General features: G+C 57.9%; 1 protein-coding gene and 1 non-coding gene across 9 annotated transcripts; one reads left to right on the top strand and one right to left on the bottom strand.

The window, feature by feature from the left end:
• Nucleotides 1–359: 359 nt before the first annotated feature.
• On the top strand, nt 360–441 carry TRNAS-CGA. Its single transcript has one exon. It is a non-coding gene; the product is annotated as a tRNA-Ser (tRNA).
• A 1,299-nt stretch (nt 442–1,740) lies between these two features.
• On the bottom strand, nt 1,741–23,354 carry RNF41 (ring finger protein 41). Of its 8 annotated transcripts, none has more exons than XR_005831503.1 (8): nt 23,262–23,354; nt 20,829–21,009; nt 8,382–8,494; nt 5,202–5,473; nt 4,225–4,360; nt 3,869–3,972; nt 2,849–3,378; nt 1,741–2,745 (listed from the first exon to the last, which is right to left on the bottom strand). XR_005831503.1 is itself a non-coding variant. In XM_040618805.1 (8 exons), exons 4-8 carry the CDS (start codon nt 8,469–8,471, stop codon nt 3,027–3,029), a joined length of 954 nt encoding a protein of 317 aa, XP_040474739.1. In that variant the 5' UTR covers nt 8,472–8,494; nt 17,883–18,067; nt 20,829–21,009; nt 23,262–23,354; the 3' UTR covers nt 1,741–3,026. The 8 variants fall into 8 exon arrangements, 7 of the variants coding, with proteins under 7 accessions (XP_040474739.1, XP_040474737.1, XP_040474740.1 ...); XM_040618805.1 differs by adding an exon at nt 17,883–18,067 and having other exon boundaries at nt 1,741–3,378; XM_040618803.1 differs by having other exon boundaries at nt 1,741–3,378.
• Between the last annotated feature and the right edge of the window lie 131 nt (nt 23,355–23,485).

The raw sequence follows: 23,485 nt of genomic DNA, 5'->3' as shown, positions 1-23,485 counted from the left end.
GCCCCGCGCCACGCCCGCTCTACCGCCCCCTGCCGGCCCCGCGCCGCCCTGCGCCTCTACCGCCCCCTGCCGGCCCCGCCCCGCTCTACCGCCCCCTGCCGCCCCCGGGACGCGCCACGTTCTCCCGCCCGCGATGTGCACCAGCGTTACCCGCTCGGTACCGGCGCGGCCGGGCCGCAGCGCCCCCTGCCGATTCCGCCCCGGCACTGCGCGATGCCCCGCCCCGCGGGGCAGGGGGCCCGGCGGGGGGGCCCCGGGGCGGCGGCGGGGGTCCCGGTGTGAGGTCACCGGGCCGGAGTGGGCGGGCGGGCGGCGGCGGGGCCCGGTCTAGGCGGAGCGCTGCGCAGGGTGGCGCGGGAGTCACGGTGGCCGAGTGGTTAAGGCGTTGGACTCGAAATCCAATGGGGTTTCCCCGCACAGGTTCGAATCCTGTCCGTGACGCTGCCTCTGCTTTTGCTGGGGGCTCACGGGGTCGCCGCGAACAGGGCCGCGGGTGGGGCACGGGGCACGCGCGGGGGCGTTCAGACCCCCGTAGCTATTTTAACGGCGGGAGCAGCGGGGCTGGGGGGCGGGCGCAGTCCTGTTGGGGGATCACGTCAAGGGGGTTGCAGAGCCGGGAACAGCGGCTGGAGCCCCCCCGGGACCCTCAACAGACCCCACCCCCCCCGGGACCCCCGTGGCCGGCCCGACCCTCCCGGGGGGGTCGCGGCAGCAGCGCCTGGGAAAGGCGGGGATTGATCGCAGGGCACAAAGAGCCAGAGGGACCCCGGGGCCAACGCGCGGCCCCCCCCGGGATGGGGAGGTCCCCTCAAACCCCCTGGGATGGGCAGGATCCCCCCAAAACCCCCAGGATTACGAGGACCCCCTGAAAACACCTGGATGGGGAAGACCCCCTATCAAACCCCCAGAATAAGGAGGACCCCCTCAAAACTCCCAGATGGGAAAGACCCCCCTCAAACCCCATGGGATATGGAGGATCCCCCCCAAACCCCCAGGATTAGGAGGCCCCCCTTTAACTCCTGATGGGCAAGACCCCTCTCAACCCCCCTCGGATGGGGACAATCCCCTCAAATGTCCCAGATGGGGGAAGACCCCCCTCAAACCCCCTGGGAAGGAGAGAACCCCCCCAAAAACCCCAAATGGGGAAGACCCCCCTCAAACGCCCTGGGATTGGGAGGATCCCCCCAAACCCCAGGATTAGGAGGACCTCCCCAAAAACCTCAGATGGGGAAGACATCCCCCCCCCCCCCAAACACCCCGGGATTAGGAGGACCCCCTCAAAAACTCCCAGATAGGGAAGACCCTCCTCAAACTCCCTGGGATAGGGACGATCCCCTCAAACCCCCTGGGATTAGGAGGACCCCCTCAAATCTCCTGATAGGGAAGACTCCCCCAAAAACCCCTGAGATGGGGAAGACCCCCCCCCCCAACCCCCCGGGATGGAGAGAATCCCCCCAAAACCCCCAAATGAGGAAAACACCCCCCCTCAAACCCCTTGGGAGCGGGAGGATCGCCTCAAATCTCCCAGCTGGTGAAGACCCCCCCCCCTCAAACCCCCGGGATGGGGAAGACCTTCTCAAATCCCCTGGCTGGAGGAGGACCCCCCCAAGCTCCCTGGGATGGGGAAGAGCCCCCCCCCCCCCCGCCAACCCCCTGTATTTTTCACAGGGGACTGGACCCCCTTTGTCAGACGACCCCATATGCTTCTTGGCACAACCCCCCAAGGCGCCGAGACCCCCCTAAAGCAACCAGAACGCTGTTTATTGATCACTTCGATCCCGGCCTCCCGCCAGCCCCACCGGGCACCGGCCTGAGCCGCGGCTGGATCCCAGCGGTACAGGCACCGGAGGAGAAAGTACTGTAAAAAAAAACCAATTAAACAAATGCAAATAAATTAAGTTCCCAACAAGTAAACGTGGTGCCTGTCCATGGTACTTCAAAAATAAAATAAAAAGGGGGGTGGAGGAGGCGGTCGGAAATAAGAAAAGGCCAAAAAAGAAAAAAAAAAAAAAAAAAAAAAAAAAAGGACAATAAAATAATAAAAAAAAAGACAATAAAAAAATACAGAGCACAGTCACGAGGGTCTGGTAAAGGACCACCAGTAACAGCAGAGAAAGCGGAGCCAAACGCTGGCAAACACGGAGCAGGATGGTGTCTTGGGGGACAGTGGGAGACACCCAGGGGGGCTGCGAGCTGGGGGGCGAGCGGGGGGGTCCGGCCTCTCCCGGGGAGGAGAGGGGCTGGGGCATGCAAGGAGAGAGGGGTCCGAGGGCGGCGGGGTGCCGTGCCAGCCTGGGCCCCCCATGCCCCATGTCCCCTCGGTGGGTGCTGGGGGGCTCGGCCACGGCTGGTTTGGCTCCAGGGGGGAATCAGGCTCAGGCACGGTGCTGGGGGCGATGCTGACGGTGCCCCCTTTGGGGACGCCCCTGGCCAAGCCCCTTCCCCAGCCCCCCGGCTGGGGGGAGCCGACCCCGCTGCTGCCGTGGGGCACGGGCGGAGGTGAGGCTGGGGGGAGCCAGCGGCAGAGACACCGGAGAGCGAGGCGGAAAATCCAGAAGAAGCCCAGGGAGGAGGATTCGGCCACCGGAGAGGCGAGAGCTGCCGGGGGGGTCGGTCCATGGCAAGAGCCGAGCTGGGCCTTTGGGTCCGGGCGGGAGCAGTAGCTCTGGGAGAGGCACCAGCACCAAAAGGCAGGATGGGTCCAGGAGTCTGGCAGTGCGTGCGGAGCGCTTGCTCCTTCTTCTCCTTTGAAAAGACATCGAACGGGGAAGCTGATCTGCAAGGGGCAAACGTGGAGGGGGCTGCAGTGTGTGCCCACCGCTGGGCCGAGTGTGTGAGGAGTATTTACCGGAGGCATTTAATCATTTCAGCCGGCAAGCGAGAGGTTCGAGGGAGCAGCGCCCTAAAAAAAAAACCACGTCAGCGACTGGGGGAACAGCAGCTTTGACCGGCTCCCCCCAGCCTCCGCCTCTGCACCTTCCCCCTCCTCTCCCTCGTCAGCACGAAGCGTTGCTCTTCCCAAATCTTTAAATTTCCTCCACTCCGTGTGCAAATATCATCACCAGTCCCGGCTCTAGCACCATGTCCTCGCCCATGTGCTGGTTTTCGCAGGCCATCACCACCACGGCTTGCTTGCCGGGGATGCGCTTGGCCACATAGTTCTCGTAGTACCGCCGGTTCATCTGGCGCGTTTCCAGCGTGGCCAGCCCCTGCGGCCAGTTCCGCTCGTGAGCGTTCTCGATCAGCTCGTTGATGATGGACGTGGGGCAGCCGCTCTCCACCAGCGAGCGCTTGATGACGGCCTGCAGCACCGCGTCCGGCGTGGAGATCATCCCGCCCCACCGCGTCACCCGGGCCGGTTGCAGGGAGTTGACCCACCTGGTGAGGGACACGGGGGGACAAAGCGGTCAGTGCCGTGTGGTGGCTCCCACCAAAATCGGGGAAGTGCTCCGTGCGCGGGAGCCAGGCTGGATGGGGAATGCCTCCGTTTCCCCGCTTCCCTCCACTGTTTCACCCCCACAAGACCCGGCTGCGGTGTTCAGCTCTGCTACCCACAGAAGGGACGGGATGAGAAGCTGCTTCCTCCGGCCTTTCTCAGAAGGAGGAAGGAATCTGGCAGCTTCCTGCTCCCGGGCAGGATGCAGGTGGAAAACTAAAAATGCTCCCAAGCCATTGTGCAAGCAGCTCACGCGCCGCTCCCCAGCACAAACACCCCGCAACTACCTGCCCCTGCGCTTCTGCGAAGCGTTTTCTGCTCAAACCGCGCCTCCGCCTCAGAAGGCGCTTCACCCCCTCTCGGCCTATCCCACCCCAACGAAGCTGGAAGCCCCCCAGCTCCTCCCCGAGCAGCGCGAGAACCAGCACGTACTCCAGGATTTCATTGTACTCGATGGTCTCCTCCAGGTTCTGCAGGTTGGGGTTGACGCTGCGGATGGCGCGCATGTAGGCCTTCAGCAGCTGGATGTCCCTTTTCTGCAAGAGGCAGGACACAGCACCGTTGGCACAAGGGGCTCAGCACCGTGGCTGCACGTCGCAAGGCCAGAGCCCACCACGTCCCTGCTGCCCGCTGGCTCAGCCACCATCCCAGCGGCTGGATGAGGTGCTGAGCAGCAGCAGAGGCCCCGACCGCGCTCAGCTGGGGCAGCTCCGCAGCAGTTTTCTTCATCCACAAAACTTTTGGGGGGCCCAAGCAGGCGAGCCGGCCCCTCGCGCGCATGGACCCACCTGCTCGGCCAGCTGATGCTTGTGCTCTGCCGAGGTCTTCTCCAGCTCGGCGATTCTCGTCTGCTGCTGCTGCACCACGGATCGTAAATGCTTGATGCAGTTGTGGTTTGGCAGCTCATCTTTGGGCATTTCCAAGCTGCGGAGCGTTACAGAAAAAAAAGAAAAAAAAAAAAAAAGAAAAAAAAAGAAAAAAAGGTGGGAGGCCTCACGTTAGGGAAAGTTACACACCAGAGTACTTGGCATAACCACATCAACAGTCTCCACAACAAATTCAGTCCTGGAGGACTTGCCAAGACCCCGGGAAGCCCAGCGCCGCGACCTCCGCGCGGTGTAGGAAAGCCTGATCCCTGCCAGGTCTCGTGGCCAAGCCAAATGGTCTGGGGAAGAAACCACCACCAGGTTGGCAAGCAACGGGGATTTTCCTCCTCCAAAGCGCTCGGGGCTCGGAACCAGGTCCCACACTAGGCAGCCCGTGGGCCTGATCCAGTCTCTGACTTCATCCGCGGAGATCTGATAGTCTCCAAGCCACCAGTCAGTCACCACCTGGCTGGATGCTTATGGCACGTGAGTGGGAAGGACGTCGACAGCGAGAGCACAGGTGCCAAGGCCAGACCCAGCGCTCCCGGCTTTGGGCAACACTTAGGAGGGAGCAGAGCTCACGCTGGAACTTTTCCCAGGGGGCTGGAGTAGCTCTGGGTGGATTCACAAAGGCTCCAGCACCCCGTTTCCAGCATCCCGTTGATACCTAAGCCCCAGCAACAAGCTGAAGAGCCAGGGGCTTCGAACCAAGTTTAAAAAGAAATGGGGTTGACCATCCTTCCCGAGCCGTTCCGCAGGCCTTCAAAGCCCTGCCACCCCTGGAGCTCTGCACCCAGAGGGCCAAAAGGTGCCAGGCACCCAACCCCGGGTTCCCTCTCCAAGCCCGTGGCCCCTGCTCTGCCCACCCTCCGCGGCAGAGCCCCCCAGGCCATCCTCACCCGCATCCCTGCTCGCAAGTCACCGGGCGCTTGGGATTGTGCTCGCAGTCATTGAGGTGAGACATCAGGTTGTCAAGTCGCACAACCGCCGTACAGCCGAAAACAGCGTTGTCACAAGTGATCTGCAGCTTTGAGAGCATATTACGCATGATCCGCGGGACGGGACGGAGGTGGGCAACCGTCACGACGCTGCGGTCCACGGGGCACGTCTGCTGCTGGGAGAACCACTGGGTGATGCAGGCATTGCAGAAGGCGTGCTCGCAGTGAGGAGCCTGCGGAGGGGCAGAGAACAGCCACGCGTTACTCCCACCCGCCGGCTCACGCCTGGAGGACAACCTTGGCCAGAGAAAAGCTCTCAGCCTTCTGAGGTTCCCGCAGCAGCTACGTGCCGCCTTGGGGGAGGAAAGCAAAGGGAAGAGGCACCTCTGTTACAAAAGCAGGCACCATGCCCACGCAGGGGAACGAGACACCAAAAGGCAGAGCTGTAGAGACCACAGCCGTGCACGGCACCTTCCCCTACAACGCCAGAAGCGCTGCCGCAGCACCATCCTCCCCTTCCCTTGGAAAAACAGTCCCCACACCTTCGTCCTCCTCCGGTTTTAATTTGTGTGCCCACCCCACCAAGGTGCTTTTCCCCCCAGACACGTGGTCTCTCGTAAGCAGAGCAGCTCCCTGGGACAGGGCACAGACCCCCCAGAGCAGTGGCTCTGCTCCGTCCCAGGTAACGCTGCCTCCTGGAAGGACCTGAGAGGCCAAGACAGATCAGGATTCTAAATTTAAACATTTTTCCAGGGCAGATGAGAACATTACTTCACTGTTATTTACACAGCTGGGCTCTGCTCTTGCGTTCAAGCGCAGTTGAAGGAGTATCAAGATTGGGGATGGGGAGCAGGACAGACGCCAGCTCTTCGGACAACGCCGAGCTTTCTTCCACGGAGCAGAAACTCCGAGTCCCAGGAAGGTCAGACGCGTTCAGGGTTAGCTAAGATGATTTACAAACTGTTCCCTCGGTGCCTTGGACCAGCCGCCAAAGGCAGGCAATGAGTGCAGGGCGTACGCCGAATCAGGATTCACCTTTTCAAGCTACAGGACCATCTCGGGAGCTCGTGCAGCCTCTGCGGTGACGCAGCTCGAGCCGAGCAGCACAGCGCGGTGTCTCCGAGCCCGTGTCAGACACGGCAGCGTGTGCCGGGCTGCGGCACAGCGACAGCCGCTCCTCTCCCTCGTGTTTTCCTCAAGTCCTGCTCTCCCAGGCTTCGGCTCTCCACAGAGCTGGGTCCCTCTGCTCCCCTCCTGGCATTTTATCCCTTCGAGCCTGTGCCCACCCTGGCTGAGATTTCGCGATCTGGATATCCCAGCATCACCAAATGCGGACTGGGGATGTGACAGACGATAAATCAAACCCGTTTCACTGGATACTGCGGAGAGGGAGTCACTCCACGCCCAGAACACAGGGACAGGCCCTGGGGAATCTCCATCTGTGGAGATATTCGAATCCTGGGGATGAATACGGCCCCTGAGCCCTCCGAGATGGCACTGGAGGCATCCCTGCTTTGAGCAGGCAGAGGGACCTCACTGGGAGGGAGGAACAAGTTAAAAATCCTCAGAAATTTGCCCCCTTCAAACCAAGGCTTGTGCCCAGCTCTGAGCTCCTGCGGCGCTGGCAGGAGCGGGAGGGCTGGCACACAACCACCAGGCTGCTAAACGCGCTCGAGAAAAGCCTGGGAACAAGGGAGTTTGTGATATCACATTCTCAAAAGGAGATTTAAATAAACCTGCTTAAGCAAGCTGCAACTTTCCCTCTGATTTACGTGATGGCCCATTCATATGTTGACAGATTATTTTCTTTTTTAAAAAAAAAATTAAAAAAAAAATATCAAAGCTTGTTTGACACAACAGATTAGCGTAGCTCGAAGGTGCTAACAACACAATTTTAACTACAATAGATTGTGGTTCCAAACACCCCCAGCCCATCAGCACAGGGAGGGCTGTGGCACACAGCCCCAGCCTCGCCGGGATCCCCACGGAGCAGCTTGCCAGCACGGCACAAATCACAGCTTTTGTGATGCAGTTTATTATTAAGCAATGAAACTGCAATAATTATCCACACATTTCAGATTAGCTCAGTTTTCTTTTAATCCTTTTTTACTTCAAATGAAGCTGGATTTATGCAGAGGGTGGCGAGTTACCCAGCCCACGGCTCTGGTGGCACGCAGACCCTGAGGGGAAGGGGCAGGGGGACAAAGTCACACGCAGAAGGCAGCTCTGCTCCACTCCAGTCAGCACTGGCAAGGGGGCTAAAAGCCCCCTTTTAATTTCCCCCCAAGTAATGGGGCTTTGCAAGACACAGTGATGAATATAGTCCTTCCAGCACCGAGAGGTACAGGGGGACCGGAGACCACGCAGTGCTCCGGAGGGACGCCGCGCTGGAAGAGCTCGCAGTACCAAACCACACGGGAAAGCCCCGTCCAACAGCCCTTCTGCTTCACAGGGAGCGGAGGGAGGAGTGGAAGCAGCAGCTCCACATTCCCTGAGCGGCTGCACAAGCTGCAGAGCAAGCTGGAGGATCCAAACAACCCGGCTGTGCCAGGCCCGGGCAGAGCAGCGTGCCGGTACCAGGGCTGTGGTCTGTCCATCCTCCAAGCTACGTGTGGTGGTAGGAGCTGAGCCAGGCTCCCAACAGCGAGTAAAACGGATCAGCTGTGTAGCCTGGAAGCAGCACGTGCGCAGGGAAGCGGAGAGAGTCAAGCAAGCGCAAAGCTGTAAGCAAGGGCCAAGTTTTAGCACAGCTGCTGCCATCTCTGCCTTGGGACACCACCACTGGTAGGCAGCTGCACTGAGCTTTGGTAGAGTTAAGGAGGGAGTAAGAAATGAGAGCGTAAGGGAAACCTGTTGCTACACGAGCTTATTCTTTCCTCCCCCGCCAGGGCATCCTCCAAACCCAGGACTCGAGCTCATTTCCACCAGAACCCCCGCAACCGCAGACTTTTATCCCTGGTGCTGCTGCTTCCTTACCCGTGCTGTTGCCTTAAACCATTAGTAGGAAAGTTAAGAATCCATTGAGCTCACCTAATGCACACGCTGTGTGCGGCGCCCAGCATCTGATCAAGACATCTAGAAGTCTGGAGCTGCAATCGGAGGCTTTCAGTAGCCACAGTCAGTGCTCAGACAGAAACCTACCTGAACTGGCTCCTCCAGGACCCCGCTGCAGATGGGGCATATAAGGTCTTCATCAACATCCCCCTGAAAACGTGCTACATCATACCCCATCGCTCATCACTGATGCCAGAACCCTGCGGAGGGGAAAAAAAAAAAAAAAAAGAACAGCGGTGAGGAGCAGCTGAGCATCCCGTGGTGTCCGGACAGAGCAGATCCCGGCCCTCAGAGCATCCTGGTTCCCAAGTTCCTGCTCTCTCCTCCCAGTGTGACCAGTTGCGGTAGCCGCAGGCACGGCGGGAGCTCACAGCCGAGCGCGGTACGGAGGAGGGTGCTGAGGGAAGCAAACACACCCGCTTGTGTGTGCTGAGCTGCTCCTCCGTTCCGATGCGCTGCCGGCACTGCTTCCCTCCCACGCACGTGGGAGAATCCTGCTGCAGTTCTTCTGCTCGGTGGTTGTTGGGGTTTGGGTTTTGGGGTTTTGGGGTGGGGGGTGGTTTGCACAGTTGTGTTTGGTTGGGAGAGCCCAGGACCACGCAGGTGCACCCCTGCAGAGCGAGCACAGTCCTGTGGGCTCAGCAGGGGGATGTGCGCCAGCGCCTGGACGAGGACCTCGCTAGAGGGGGGCTCCTGCTCCCAGCACAGAGGGTGCGCAGCACCAAGAACAGCCCCAGGAACCCAGTCCCCCTCCCCCCCCCCCCCCCGCCGAGGACGGCATTCCCAGGGAACACTGTTCACCAGCTTCTCACGCTGCCTGCCAGGGGCCGACCTTGAGCTCTGCCCCAGCACACCCCGGCAGTTACTGGTTCCTTTGCGGCTTGCACTGGGGAGCCAGCTCCTCCTCTTCCCTTCTCACCACCACCAAACTTGGTGATAAACCGCCACAGCCCCCCAGACACACACCGCACTTGACTCCAGATAAAGGAGCCCCCACCCCAAACACAAACAAGGAGCCAGGAGGGGTGCGAGGGCACACGCGGACACTGCGTGAGGCTCCAAAGCCACCGGCCACGCCGCGAGGAGACGGCGGCACGGCAGCACTTCCAGCTGCACAAACACCAGGAGCATCGGCTTGCTCTGGAGGGCAGGTAGGAACTGGCTCTGCTGCTGCTCCGCAGCCAGATGTGGCCACGCAGCCAGATGTGGCCACGCAGCCAGATGTGGCCAGCGGTGCCAAGCTCCTGCACCTCGGCCAAGTTGCCTGCACGACGCCACATATGCCCCGGCCAGCTCTTCGCAGCCCAAGGAGCTTTGGCTCCAGACAGACGTGGCCAGCAGAGCCGACGGGGGGGAGCAGCACGGGAGAAGGCGATGGATGGACAGCACGGGAGGCTGCAGGTAACGCAATCGCTGCACGGTTGGTCTTTGTGACCCTCCTCAAGTCAAAGGGCAGCAGGGACGGACTTTTAATAATTTGCTGGACACTGGAAGTCGGATAATAAATCAGCTCCACACGTACGTATGGATACTCTGCTACCGCAGAGCGGGCACAGACAGACTCCTCTGACAGAGGCTGGGGAGGGGAAAGTCCCTGTGTCAGAGTTTGCAATTCAGATAACGAGATTAACGGCTGCAGGGAGAAGGGATCTCCAAGAAACTAGTATCGGTTGCTCTTAAACCTTCCCATTGCCTTTGGACACGTGCTGCTCTCCTCCACTGGGAAGGGACCCAAATTCCTTCCCATCCCTACAGCAGCCACTCACACTGCAAGTCTCAGCACCTCCAACGCATTTAAATCGGGTTCAAACCACCTGGAAGGGCAAACGTGGATGTGGAAGACCCAGCACAACAGCTCCAGGCTGCCAGCAGAGCCACAGCACCCACACAGCCTGCTAGCCCCCACCACAGAGGTGCTTCGCTTTCCTGCTGGGACCGTTCCCACCTTCGCTGTCGCTCCACGCTCAGGTTCATGCCCTGGTGTCTCAATGCATCTCCGGATGCGTGAGCAGCTCCACGAACTGCCTGCCCTCTCCTTCTGCTCGGGAGACACAGCACCTACTCCTGCACAGGCACCAGGGTAGCAAAGCGGGCCGGCGCTGGGCACTGCTGCCTCAGAACCACGCTCCCCAGCACCTCTGCTTTGTCTTTTGCATCCAAGCCTCCAAATTCCAGCACCATCCTTTTCCAGCAAACAGCTGGGCAAACGTCTTCGCATCCACCCAGGAAAGAGCCAAGCGGAGGGCAAAAGACGAGCACTGAAAACCAGCCTCGCCATCTGCCAAACAGAAGCCACATCAAACCTTCCTCCAAAAACATTTCAGCACCTGCACAAGTCCCAGTGCCTCCGAGTTCTTCTCCTTCCTCGACCCAGCTGTTTCCCCCTTCTGCCAGAGATCATCAGCGGGGCTCTGCCAGCACACTGAAGCAAGCAGCACCCTGTCGCTATCGCGAAGCAGAAACGGGAGAGCTGAAAGCATCTGCAAATGCTCCAGCGAGATGGAGCTGGCAACCCAATCCTGCTAGATCCAGGGATGAATTAATGATCTGGCCCCGCAGGATACTGGATACATTCCTCCCCGGGCTCAGCAACCTGCAGGATGGCCCCAAAGAGGATATCGCATCGCTAATAGGAGCGAGCCCTACTTGCGCAGCACTGCTCGGCATGGGCGATGATTCACGGGCTGCAGGGATCCGTCATGTGCTGAACTGAAGCACAAAGGGCTTCGAAAAATACCTTTCCTGAAAGGGCTGGTGGAGGCACTTGGATACAGCGGGGAAGTCGAGCCAAACCATCTGCAACACAGGCAAGACGCAGTACAGGGGAGCAAAGGCTGAGCAGGATCCCAGACAAACCCACTGTTACAGGAAATTACCGCAGGAAACGGCAACCGCCACCTCCGATTATACCCGATTTTAGCAAACGAGCTTCCCCATCCTGCGCAGCTTCCCGACCCCAGCACCATCCCGAGGGCTGGGCAGGGAAAAGGGATAAGCTCGCACAGATCAGAGGCCAGGCACAGAACTGGGGTTTAGCCCAAATTACAGAGAAAAGCTGGGATAAGCCACTTTCCCCCCAGCTTTTCCTCGTCATCAGGCTCCTGCCTCATCTTTGTAGATTGTCATCTTCTTGGCCTGGGGACTCCCGAGTGCCTGCACACTGCTCAACACAGGAGATCTACATAGCAACAAGGGCTGGATGGTATCAGAGAGGATCAGTAATTAACAAGTCAAAAGCGCTTTGACATTCCTACCCTTACCCAAAGCCTCCTCAACATCCACCAGCTCAGACAAAGGTTCCTAATAAGCCCTTGGGGAAGTAGAGGAGAGGGAAGAGGAAGGCAACAACTCACTCCCTAGCGAGGGCAGCCTGTCACATCCCCACAGCAGGGATCCCCCAGCTCCCGAGGGGCCAGCACCCCACCTCAACCCCCAGCTTGTGCTGCTCTTCCACCCTCCCCACAACCCCACCGTTTAAATAAACAAATACGACACCTGAGAGCTAAGGCAGACCCATCGCCATCAGCTTCCCCTACTCTGGTCACAGAACAGTCATTCCTACCTGCACCACGCATTGCAGTTTTGCTCCAAATTTGGGGAAAAAAAAAAGGGGTTTCACTCGAGTTGCCCGGCAGGAGCTTCCCTCTGCCCTTCAAACGGCCGTGCGGGATCACAGCGAGCAAGGCTGGGGCTCCTCTGACCCAAAGCACATCTGCCCCTCTTTCATCTTAGCAGCAACCACACAGATAAGATTTCCACGGTGTTATTGTGCTGTCTTCCAGCACAATAACTAGCTGTTCCTGCCCGCAGAGGAAAATTCATTGCTGATAAAATTTTTTCTGTTGACAAAAGGGAAATTAATGGCTTCAAAAAGCTCCCCCTCCTCCTTGGGGGAGGGGGGGGGAAGAAAAAAAAAAAAAGTATTAAAATGTCTGCATGGGAGCCCATGGATTTGTTCCACAGCCCCCAAAGCACATGTTCACATGTTCCCTCCTTTTTGCCACAATATGTTCGAGCTGCTGGATCCCAGACACTCCGGCTGAGCCAAGCTTTCTGCCTAGTTGACTGCTCCAGGCACAGTCTGTGGAGCAAGCCAGCATCTACTGGCTCCAGAGGAGCTCCCCACTCCACCGGCACAGGGAGGCTGATTCATCTGGAGCTCGCAGGGTTGTACTTCCACGCTCCTCCTCACCCACGCAGCCAGCTCTCCTCGGTCAACAGCTGTTTGGGGCTACAAGCACACCTGGGCAAGGATCCAGAGCAACCTGGAAAGGGCCTGGCCCTAGAGAGATTTGCTGGGAAAGCAGCATCTTCCATGAGATCTCACCAGTTCTCACCAGTGCAGACCTGGCTGTGGGTCCCGGGGCAGGAGCAGACACCTCCACCTGCTCCACGTGCCAGGCTGTCGGGAGACACTGACTCAGCTCCCAGGAGCTGATGAGTACGAGTGTCAGCAATGCGAGCAAGGATCAGCGCAGAGGCAGACACCAGCACGGAAGGGAAATGAGTTTCACCCACACGAACGATGTGCTGGCTACAAACCTCCCCCCCCCCAGGCCCCCAGAGCCTGAGGAGGCGAAGGTTTGAAAGAGACACCGACCCACCTCAACCCACACCACCCACCTCAACCCACACCGCTGCGCCAAGCGAACGGGCGACAGGGATGACTCTGCACTCGCAGCTAGAGCTCACCCAGATAAAGCAACCTGGTCCAAGGCAAACAACAACAACAACAAAACCAAAAAAAAACAACAGCGAGAACAATGCGATCGTCGGAGCGGAGCCAGCACCTACCTACTAAACACATGGCAAAAAATACGCCTGGAAAAAAATCAGAGCACAATGGTCAGTAGAGCCAAGGACTGGATGATGAGCAGCAACCACCCCAGGGTCGCATCTTCAAACACAAGGTGTCCAGCTCCTCCCTGGGGACACCAGCCCCTGGCAGCATCTGCCAGCTCTGCTGCCTGCGCTCCTTCTAGCAGCAGATCCACGCAGCCAGCCCCTCTCCTGCGCCAGTATCTGGTGCCAGTTCACTAGGGAAGCCCATCCCTTCTGTGAAAATACAGAAGACCAGACAGAATCCCTTAAAAAAAATAAAAACAAACAAACAAAACAAATCAAACTTAATTAGCCTGTGCTGGAAGTCTCCGGCACCAGGCTTTGCTTGGTTCTCAGGGAAAAAAAAAAAAAAAAAAAAAGACACCATTTTCTCATTAATTCCAATATAAGTGTTGCCAACAGATACTGAGCCGCTTTGCAGCTGGGATAGCTCGGAAGAAACCTGTTCTGTGAGCAATGGTGGTTTTAATAATCTTTCCTAATTTCATCAGCTTTGTGAGCCAAAAGAAATAGAATTAAAACCAGAAAACGGGGGGGAGGGGAGGGAAGGGAGAGAAAACAACATATGGATGCAAGAGGGGCTGTTCTGTAGCAGTTAAAGCCCAGCATGGGAGCCAGGACACCAGCGATCTTCTCACTGGTTTGCACTGTGTGTGTTCTGGGGCACCACGCTTTGTTGTCTCTGTTTCCCTGCTGTGAGTAAATACGGAACATCTCCGGGGCGCTGCACGGTTTCTGAAGCAGCCTCGGTGACATTGGAAAGTTTCCAACGGGGTGGGGGGTGGGAAAGTCACCCAAAAACTGAAAAAAAAAAAAAAAAAAAAAAGAAAAAAAAGAAAAAAAAAAAAGTCAGAATTTTGCAGTGACTGGCTACCAGCGTTCAGGACCTGCATCCAGGTAAGCTGGTCTCCACTGCCAGGAGTTCAGATCACACCAAGAAAAGAGGCTTGTCACGCACCGCCGGTGGGACAGCAGAAGACCCGAGACAGCCTGTCACCCTGTGGGCACCCAGGAGGGAGCCCCCCCCCCCTCTGCTGGGGGGCTGGCGTTTGGCTCAAGCGCTTGGCAGAAGGCACCTGCTGGGCTCCAGCCCCCCAGCCAGGTGAGGAGGCTGCTCCGCTGGGATCAGGCTGGCGCCAGGACGCAGGCGAAAGGGCTGTGCTCAGCCGGATCACCGGTCCGACGAGCAGACGGAAGATGGAAGAGTCACCGGTGTTGAAGCTGGCCCCACGTCCGCACCTCGCGGCTTTAAAGCGGCTCCCGACTGACCTGACACGGTGCAAGTTTCACAGGAAACCCCTCAGGTCAGCAGCCAGGGCTGGCTCTGGTGACAGCAGCCTGTTCCCGTAGGACGGAGAGGATTCACCAGCCCAGCCACAGCGCGCAGAGATGCCACGGTCTGTCGCTCTCCTGCGAGTGACCCAGTTCGTGCAGCCCAGCTGGCCGGCGGCCGCTGGCCAAGCCCGGGTGGTTACTTGCCTGCCCTCCTGCCAGCACCGCTCGCTACGGCCCCTGGCATCTGACGTCTGGGCACTTTAGAGCACATGTGGCAAACTTGCTGGGCTGCTGCAAGCCACGTCCTCGAGGTGAGCGCCCAGCACAGGCCACCCTGCTCCAGGGCCAGAGCCACCCAGCAGCTGTGGGGCACCGGGGACCCATCAGCCAGCGTGAACAGCCCCAGCGTCACCCCAGAAAGGAAGAGCAGGAAGATTAACAAGAACAATATCGAATCCAAACACGCAGCATAATCTAAAGCTGGCTAGAAGCCCCTCTGCCTGACCTAGATGTCCAGCGACCCAGTTTCTAAACACAGCAGGACAGAAACAAGCCCAGTGCCTGTTGTGCATTCCTGGCCGGAGCAGCTCCCCTGCGCTGCCGGCGCTGGCAGGGAACCGAAGCGGGCACTCGCTGGCACAGAGGCCGAGCACAAAACCAAACTTTGCCCTAATCTGGCACTACCAGCTCCCTGCTCAGACACGGGCCCCGTTAGGATTTAACGGCGAGGGAGAGTTGGCACAACATCCACCCCATAGCTTCTCTGGCAACACCACCAGTGCCACATCCCCCCACGGCTCCTCCGTCCGGGGCTGCACACCCGGCAAGGGGCACGGATGGGAGCACCGCGGCTGTGCGTTACGGGAACACGCGGGCAGCGAGGAGAACAAGCGCTGAGCTTCGGGAGACACAGGCGGGGAGCCACCCACCTTCCACACCACGCTCCCCTCACCCCACGGGGCTTCGCCAGCTCGATCGAGCCCCACAGACCTGGCCAGCCCGTTCCGAGCGACCACGTTTACAGCCTTGATGCGCGTCAGACCTTCCTGGCCTTTCTGGTCACGACCCTGACTTTGCTGGTACGAAATCACAGCCCGTGCTCACCCGTGTTACGCGCTGCTCGACAGAGTGGATCCGATTGCAAAAGCCAGGAGCAAAATCAAGTGAGGTCCAGAGTCCACCCCACGTGGGTGACCCCCAGCCCCACCGTCCCCATGCTCAGCGCTACCGGCGAGGTCCGGAGGGGTGACGCAGCAGCCGCAGGGTCAGATTCGTGGCATCGCTCTGCCTGTTCCTTTGCTTCTTCCCACTGCGCTGGCACCTGGCTTGCCTGCATGTGTGGCATGAGCCCACATGGTTTACTGGTTTTCCCAGGAATTCCTGCGTGCGTTTGAGACATCTACAGGCCACAATCTTAAAAAACCGCTGGCGCAGAGGAGAGCGCTGGTCTGCAAGCCAGGCCGGTTGCTTCACCTGCCCGACTTCAGTTTCTCCACCGAGAGTAACCGGTGAAGAGCCGGAGATACAACAAACCAGTTCTGCCTGCATGCACACCACCAGTAACCACCACCTGCTCGGCATATGCATAATTAACCACCCCGCTAATGACACCATGAAGCAGCAGCACTCCCTCCCCACCAAAAAAAAGAAAATTGATCACTCCGCCAGCCTCAGCTGAAACGTGACTCGTTCGCTCCTCTCCAGCGTTAACGCACAGGGCCTCTAATTGCTGTTGCACATACCCGGGGAAGCAGACAGCAATTTAAAGTAATTTACGCTCCACTCACAGGAAAAGCCAGCAAAGCAATCCTAACAGCAACTCCAGCTCCGGGGAAGAGCCCAGCAAGCCCCTGCGCTCCGCGATACGGCAGCACGACACGCTCAAGGTCTGCACGCAGACCGGCACCGCTGCTCTCCAGCCTCGGACCGAACGACGACAGCAAGGAGCTGGGTCTGATTGATTTAACCAAGGCTAACTACTCTCCTGATTCTTGCTGACTAATCCTTTAAAGGGTTACCACCCGCTTCAACATAATTGGTGAGCTCATGTACTTGTTTCGGAACAATGGTGACAGGAGTTAATTCATTCCTTCTCCAAACCGGGTTTCCTTCAGCAGGAAGAAAACCCGACAGATTCGGCACACTCGCTGCAGTCCCTCCCACACCTGAAATAATCGATATTCCCCCAGGCCTAAAACTTTCCTTGGGTGGAGGTGTTTCTTCCAAGTGTTTTAACCACCTAGCAGAGACTTCAGGAACGGCTGACTGTAATCCCCAAAGTTTTAGTACAGGCTATTTTGACTCAATAGGCCACAGGCAAAACACAGAAAAATATTACTCATTATTTGCTAATTAAAAGCCAAAAGCATTGAGAGTAAAAATCTCAACAGCTCTTCCCATAAAGATTTCTCCTCCAGTGTTGATCTTCTGTTTGAAATTAGCCAGGGAACAAAACTTCCCAATGGGAAAAATTTAAAAAAAAATAATAATTCCTTTTTCCAGAAGTCACAAGTCAAGGAAGCTTTTGCCCAAGTACACGCAGGCAAACAAGATCACAAGGAAAGCGGGGTTAAACAATCATTCTCGGCTGTATAATAGGAGGAAAACACATCAATCTTGAGGCCCTACCCATGTTAAAGATCTCGTTTCGGTAGCTGGCGGAAGGACAAACAACCTGTTGAGGAGCTCCTATTGCTTAACCCCTGCAGAATCGGGTTAGAGGGCTCTGCCACCCAGCAAAGCCATTCCTTATGCTGGGAATCTCTTCTGGATCACTAAAGCCCGACTGATAGTCCCGGGAACACCCAAGGCATCGTGCCCAACGCTGGCAGGACCTGAAAATCCCACGATGTGAAACGATGCCACCAGTACCAAAAAAGCCCAGCCGGTCTGTGGTCTCTCCCCACTGTGACCCAACAACCTCATCCCGTTTCCCTATTTTTAATGCATTGAAAGGATTTAAGTGGAAGAGGCTGGGGGCAGAACTGGAAATCAGCCACCACAAGAAAGGAAAGTGCAAAAAAAACCAAAAACCAACCAAAAAAACCCCAAAAAACAAACCCTAATCTTTGGGAAGTTCCTTGAGGCGGCTGCTGAAAGCGGAGCGGCTCTTGGCACACCAAGGTGACATCCGTGCTGTGCCGCCAGTGTCACCTCCGCGCCTACAGAAGCGAAGGATGATCTAACAGGGAGGTGGACAACCCCGGGCGCAGCCGCGGGGCGAGGGCATTATCTCCTCGGACCGGGCAAGGCTCATCTGAAAAAACAGCCAAGCAGCCCAGGCAAAGCTCTGCGGTACCCCAGCCCTCCTGCCTGCAGCAGAGCCCACTCGCTTGGCACAAGGCAGCTTTTATCCATCCCATCCCCAATTCCACAGCTGGAAAACTGCAAGAGCAGCTCTCTTCCAGAACTGCAGGATGAGCGGGAGCAACATCCCCAGAGCAGATGAAACCCCTGCTCCTGCACCCTTACCTTCAGCCCGCAAGGAACGTGACAAGATCTCCCCGGTTGCCACGTCCTTGGCGCTGTGGCAAGTCCTACAGCCCTACGAAGAGGAGGATCCAGAACGGCAGCGGACTGCGAGCCTCTGCAGCGCAACAGAGCAGCTTGGGGAACGCAGTTTGTTGCCGCAGGTTGCTAAGCCACGGCAACAGCTTCTGGGGGGGGGGGAAAAAAACAATAATTAAAAAATAAAAATAAAAATCACACATTGTTTTGGGAACATGGAGGTCTGCTCTTTATTAAGACGTTCTGACAGGGTGGCCTGACCTGGAGCTACTGAGCTGCCCACCCAATTCCTGTCACCTCCCTTCTGTACTTTCTTCCGATCACGGCCTTCCAAAGGTCAGGAATTCCAGCTCCAGCGCCGTGAAGGGGCTTTGATGCCACAGTCAAGACTGCCAAAGGGGTGGAAATAACACACCAAACCCCCCAGATATGCAACGACGCTGGGATAACTGGGAGAAGACTCAAAGGTCAGCACCACTTCCGTGTTGGGGAATGAAACCTTGTGGCCGATTTCCACAAAACAGCATTGTACTTCTCCAAAAATGCTTGGACAGGAGGGGGGACGCACTCCTTTGCATGGCTACACCCGTGCTTTTGTCTCCTGCCCTGGCTGAACACCCGCCTGCCTTGTGGAGGCTGCTGTCCCCCAGCTGCAGCACCGGGGCGAGACCCTCCCCACGACCTCCCCCTCCAGCACGAGGGCTGCCACTGTCACACGCGGGAGCGGGGTACGCACAGAACTGCAGCCTGCCAAGCCTCAGGTAACCGCACCCCAAGTTTATCAGAAGGGAAACGTTCCAGATCCAGGCAGAGCCACACATTCCTGGGTTTGTTGTGCTACGAGCTTAGAATATTTTTCCCCACTTGCTGCATTTGGACGCTGCAAAGTCTCTTTTATTTTGCTCGCGCTCCGGCTGCAACAGCTCCTGCCTACCAGGGACCTGGGCAGGAACCAAGCTCCTGTGACTCGGGGTCCCAGTTCCCATCAAAAACTACTCAAGCCGCCAGCTGCTGAGGCACTGGCTGCCCTCCCCATCTGTTGCCTGAGCTCTGACACATCCCACAAACCCCAGAAATCACGGAGGAATGCGGCGCAGCACGCTGCCGCAGCCCACAGTGTGTCTACAGGCAGATGCAGCAAAACTGGAGGAAGCCACCAACAGCCCAGAGGCAGGAACCCGGGCTGGGGAGCTGCAGGGACACCGGCAGGCTCTGACCGGGATGGGGCCTCGTCCACACGCCAGGCCCACGAGACGTGGTTTTTCTGGAGTGTTCACGGCTACAGATAAGGCAGAGAAGGACGACGAGGGTCTGCAAGGTGGGCTTCCCTTTTTAGATAAGTGGAACAACCCGCTTGTGAACAGCTGGGGCCGTACTGGAATCACACGGCGCAGCTTTACCTGGCTCTGCCAAGCATTTTATTTTCCGGTCTTGTTTCTTAAGGTGTCAAGGCACCAAGAAAATGAAAAGCCTAAATCCGAAATTAAACTACTTTATGGTTGGTGGTTTCCCCCCCCCCCCCTCCCAGAAACAGCAGATGCGAGTCGCAGCCAGCGAAACACCTGAATACACACACTCAGATAAAGCATCCTGCATCGCCGCTCCGGCCGTAGCCTGTCCCCTCCCAACTCTACCCGCGCCCCCAGCAGTGGAAAGCGAAAGGAAATCACGCTGGGCAGCTGATTTAAGCAGGGGCCGCCGTGGTGCCCTGGTCCCTGCCGCAGGAAGGCAGACCTGGCAGGCAGGAGGACACCCAGGAGCCTCTGCCCCCACCAGCAGCACCCCAAGAGGTCCCAGCTCCCCGCAGCCCCTCGCTGACACAGCTCAGCAGCCTGGCCCACGCGGGTCGGCCAAGCATCCACGCTCCCGGTCAGACCCACCTTGGATTGCGCTACCGCCGTACCGAGCAAGCCCAGGCTGGCTGCCACGTGGAAATCATAAGGCAAGAAGACCAAAGAGCTTTTTGCCTTCGGTCTAAAGCATTTGGATGCGAGGGATCTCTTTAGACTCGGTGAATAATCCCATCCTCGCAGCAGAACAGCACGGATCCCATTCAGTCAGGAGTGTTTCCTGTTTTCTGCGGCGAGGAGCCCACACAAGCAGCTGGCCAGTCACCAAGGCGACTGATCCGCGAGAAAACACAGGCAGAGACCGCTGAGCAGCGAAACTCGGGCGTGCTTGTACCTTTAGCTCCGTTTGAAGCTCACTTTGCATCGCCTCCAGCTGTCTCTGCTGCCTTTTGGGATGCCTTTCCTGAACTCCAGGCTCATCAGTGGGTTTCGTTAACAAAGCACTTTCCCTGCAAGTCACGGGGAACCTCGCTCTTTCAAGAGTGCTCTGGGAATTCCAGTCTCTGCCCTTCTTCCAGAGCACCGAGTGAAATAAAGAGATAGAGAAATCAGGCAGGGGCAGTTTCTAAGCCAGTTTGGCAGGACTTATGTCAAACCTCTGAAATTTAAGGAAGATCTTGCTATTTCCCTGTAGACATTCGTGTACAACAAAGATCCTTTAACGGCTTTAGAGCAAGAGCTGCGTCCTGCACTATGAACCTCCACAGGCTGCGATCTCTAAACGGTGATCTAGGCAAATCTGCTGGGGGAGAGATCAGGCAGTGACCAGCTGGGGGAACAGCCGTACACGTTGCGCTGTCAGCTGCAACAGCGGGGCCGTCAAGACAGACAGAGCCCTTCCTTGTTAACAGAGCAAAACCAAAGATTTCAGATAAATGACTTCAAAGTTATTGGCAGCAGCCAACCGAAAGCCCTGCGAGTGTATATAAAGCAACACCCCAGAAAACTGCTGATGTAACTCTAACCATTCACGTGTCGGAGGCTCCACGTGCGTGGAGGAAGGATTTAAACGCATCCCCTGTGCACAGATGGATAAAATTTTGAGAGGTGCTTGATTTACCTTCTGTGGCAGAATTCCTCCCTAAGTAGCAAAGAGGCAGGGCTGGGCTGGGTTTACTTTTTTCAGGGAGACGCTCCCAATGGCCCATCTTTTCCCCTTCCTCTTCTACAGTTTAAAATGTCGTTCTTCAAGGGCCAAGAGCCACTGCCACGCAGGAGTCATAAGGTCAGACAGGACAGATCTGGTCTTGGGGTCAAAAAAAAAAAAAAAAAAAAAAAAAAGAGGAAGGAAAGATGAGCATGGTAAAAACGGAGGTGGGAGGCTGTGCCCTGCCCTTCACCCCCTCTCCAGACCCAGATGAAGGCACCTTCTCTTCCTCCACACATGAGCCCAGGCCTTCCGCCACACAGAAGGGAAACCTGCGTTTCCCGAGGAGCCTTTGCAACTCTCCTAAAAAGCAGAATAAACTGTGCAGAACCCCCTGCAACACAAGCCTCCGACGCAGACACACGTTCCCCTGCGGACAAGGGTCCGCAGTCGGTCACGAGACCAGAGAACCACCACCGCACCTCACACTGCTCCTTTCTTTGTCTTCCAACCATGTGAAAAAAAAAAAATAATAAATAAAGGTGAGGCAGAGTAATTTTTTTAATTTAAACAGAAAGAATAAGGGTCCCTCCGGAGCCCCTCCAGTCTTGGAGGGCCCTCACGCTTCCCAGCCTCCTCGTCAGGCTGAACACGACCAAGCCAGCGATTTAAACATCAGTTGCCTCCCCGTGGCACTTTGCTTCGGGAATTCCGGCCCTCGGCCAGAACTCCGCTTGCCTCACCCCCCCCACCTCCCACAGCCAGGGGAAAAGCTCGGACAAGAGGAGTTCCCAGCAGGATTGCTGCAATGCTGGAGTGCCTCGTGCGCAAGGAAAGAAATATTTGCCCAGTAGGTAAAATCTCAGCTTTTAAGTTACGCAATCCTGCTAAAAATAGTTTCCCCAAATGCCACCTTAAGATCTTCTGACACAAATCCAAGTTTTTCTTGCAACTCCTCTGCTCGCTCTAGCATTGCAAAAATTGACAGCAGGGAAGCCTGGATCTGAAAAGACGTTTTGGTTTCATCTGCTGGTCTCGGCAACAAGGATAAAAGCAGCTCAGAAACACCCCTGGATGTTACCACCGCACAGAACCAGGCATGAGGACGCCAAGCCCCCAAAAAGCCGCTTTGTCGTTATTGCAACAAAGAAGTTTACCTGATGCTGTTGTATTTTTGTACATTTTTTCATTTATCACCTAAAACTGTACGAAAAAAAGGCTGAGGCCCTTCCTGTAAGACAAGATGCCACTGAGGTCAGGTGCTGACAGTCGAGACAAGCAGCAGGACATCGCCTGCTCTGCAAAACCTCGTCGCAAATAAAGCCTTATCCCATTTAATTACCGACTTCCCTCTACTTCCTACCCTCCTCAAACAGGCAGACAGGCTTGTGATGTGCTCCGCAGGTCAGGCCTCCGAGAAGAGGGAAGCTGAGGGAAGCTGCCTGCGTTCCCCACATTCCTGTGTCAGAAGCGACAGGCGCTCCCCTTCCAGGGCTGCGCAGGGGATTCCCCACCCCTCACCCGGCAGCACCCCCAGCCCCAACCTCGCCACGCCAAGCAGCACCCAGAGGCTGCAAGTAATTTGTCATCGGAGCAACTTTCAGCACAATTAAAGTCTTCCCTTCAAAAGCTACTAGGCGAGGAACAGCCGGCGAAGCCCGGGTGTCTTCACGGCGCTGGGTGCTCAGGCGGGACCGGCACCTTCGCAGGCCACAGCGGTTTTTGGGTTTCACTCCACCTTTTTGGCCACCTTTGGCCAAGCCCCACAAGTGTGTCCGAGCCCACTCGGGTCCTGGCAGCCGGGGACACGCGCAATGGGGGGACAGGATGGAGGGGGGGGGGGGGGGGGGACACGACGACGACAGGGTGGGAGGAGGGAGGGGGGACACGACATGCTGCCGGAGGCCAAAGCCAAGAGATTCTCCTCAGGACGCAGCCGAGGGTGTCAGGGACGGGCTCCCACAGCGCACAAAGACCCCGCAGCGCCAGGGCCGTGCCCCCCCCCCTCGGGGCTCTTCCCCCCTCCCCACTTCCCCCCACGGCCTGGGGGGTTTCACGCCCACTCCCAAAGCGGTGCCCACCCCCAGCAGCCCTCCCCCCGCCGGAACCGACCTCCACCCTACACAAGCCCCGGAGCACCGGGCTCCTACCAGCCCGGCCCCGGGTGCCACAGGGACCCTCACGGCCCTTCACCGAGACGCCGACCCCCCCCGGGTGCTCCCCACGGCAGCCGCCCCCCCGCATGGCTCCCGGGGCCGCATGTCCCCCCGCCCCCTAGTGCCCCTAAGGCCGCCCCCAGCCCCAAGGGCCTCCCCCCGCGCCGGGCCCGGCTCCTTCCCCGGGCCGCTCTCCAGCCGGCTCCCGCCCTGGCCCCCCCTCGCCCCACAGCCCCCCGACCCCACGTACCGCCTGCCGCCCGGGCCCGGGCCGGCTCCGGGACGCCGCGGGGCTGAGGGGCGGCCGCGGCCTCCACCGCCTCCCCCCGCCCGGCCCCGCCGCGCTGCTACGCAACCCCCGCCCCGCCGGAAGCTCCCGCCCCGCCGCGGGCCGGAAGCGGCGCTCTGGCCGTCGAGAGGCGCCGAGGAGCCAGAACTCGCTGGTCGGGGCGGGCTCCATGACCCGCGAGGGGC

The sequence above is a fragment of the Falco naumanni genome, chromosome 20 (genome assembly GCF_017639655.2).
Source record: "Falco naumanni isolate bFalNau1 chromosome 20, bFalNau1.pat, whole genome shotgun sequence".
Lineage (NCBI taxonomy): Eukaryota > Metazoa > Chordata > Aves > Falconiformes > Falconidae > Falco > Falco naumanni.
The sequence above is the reverse complement of the archived record's forward strand: the minus strand, read 5'-3'. Positions and strand labels throughout refer to the sequence as shown.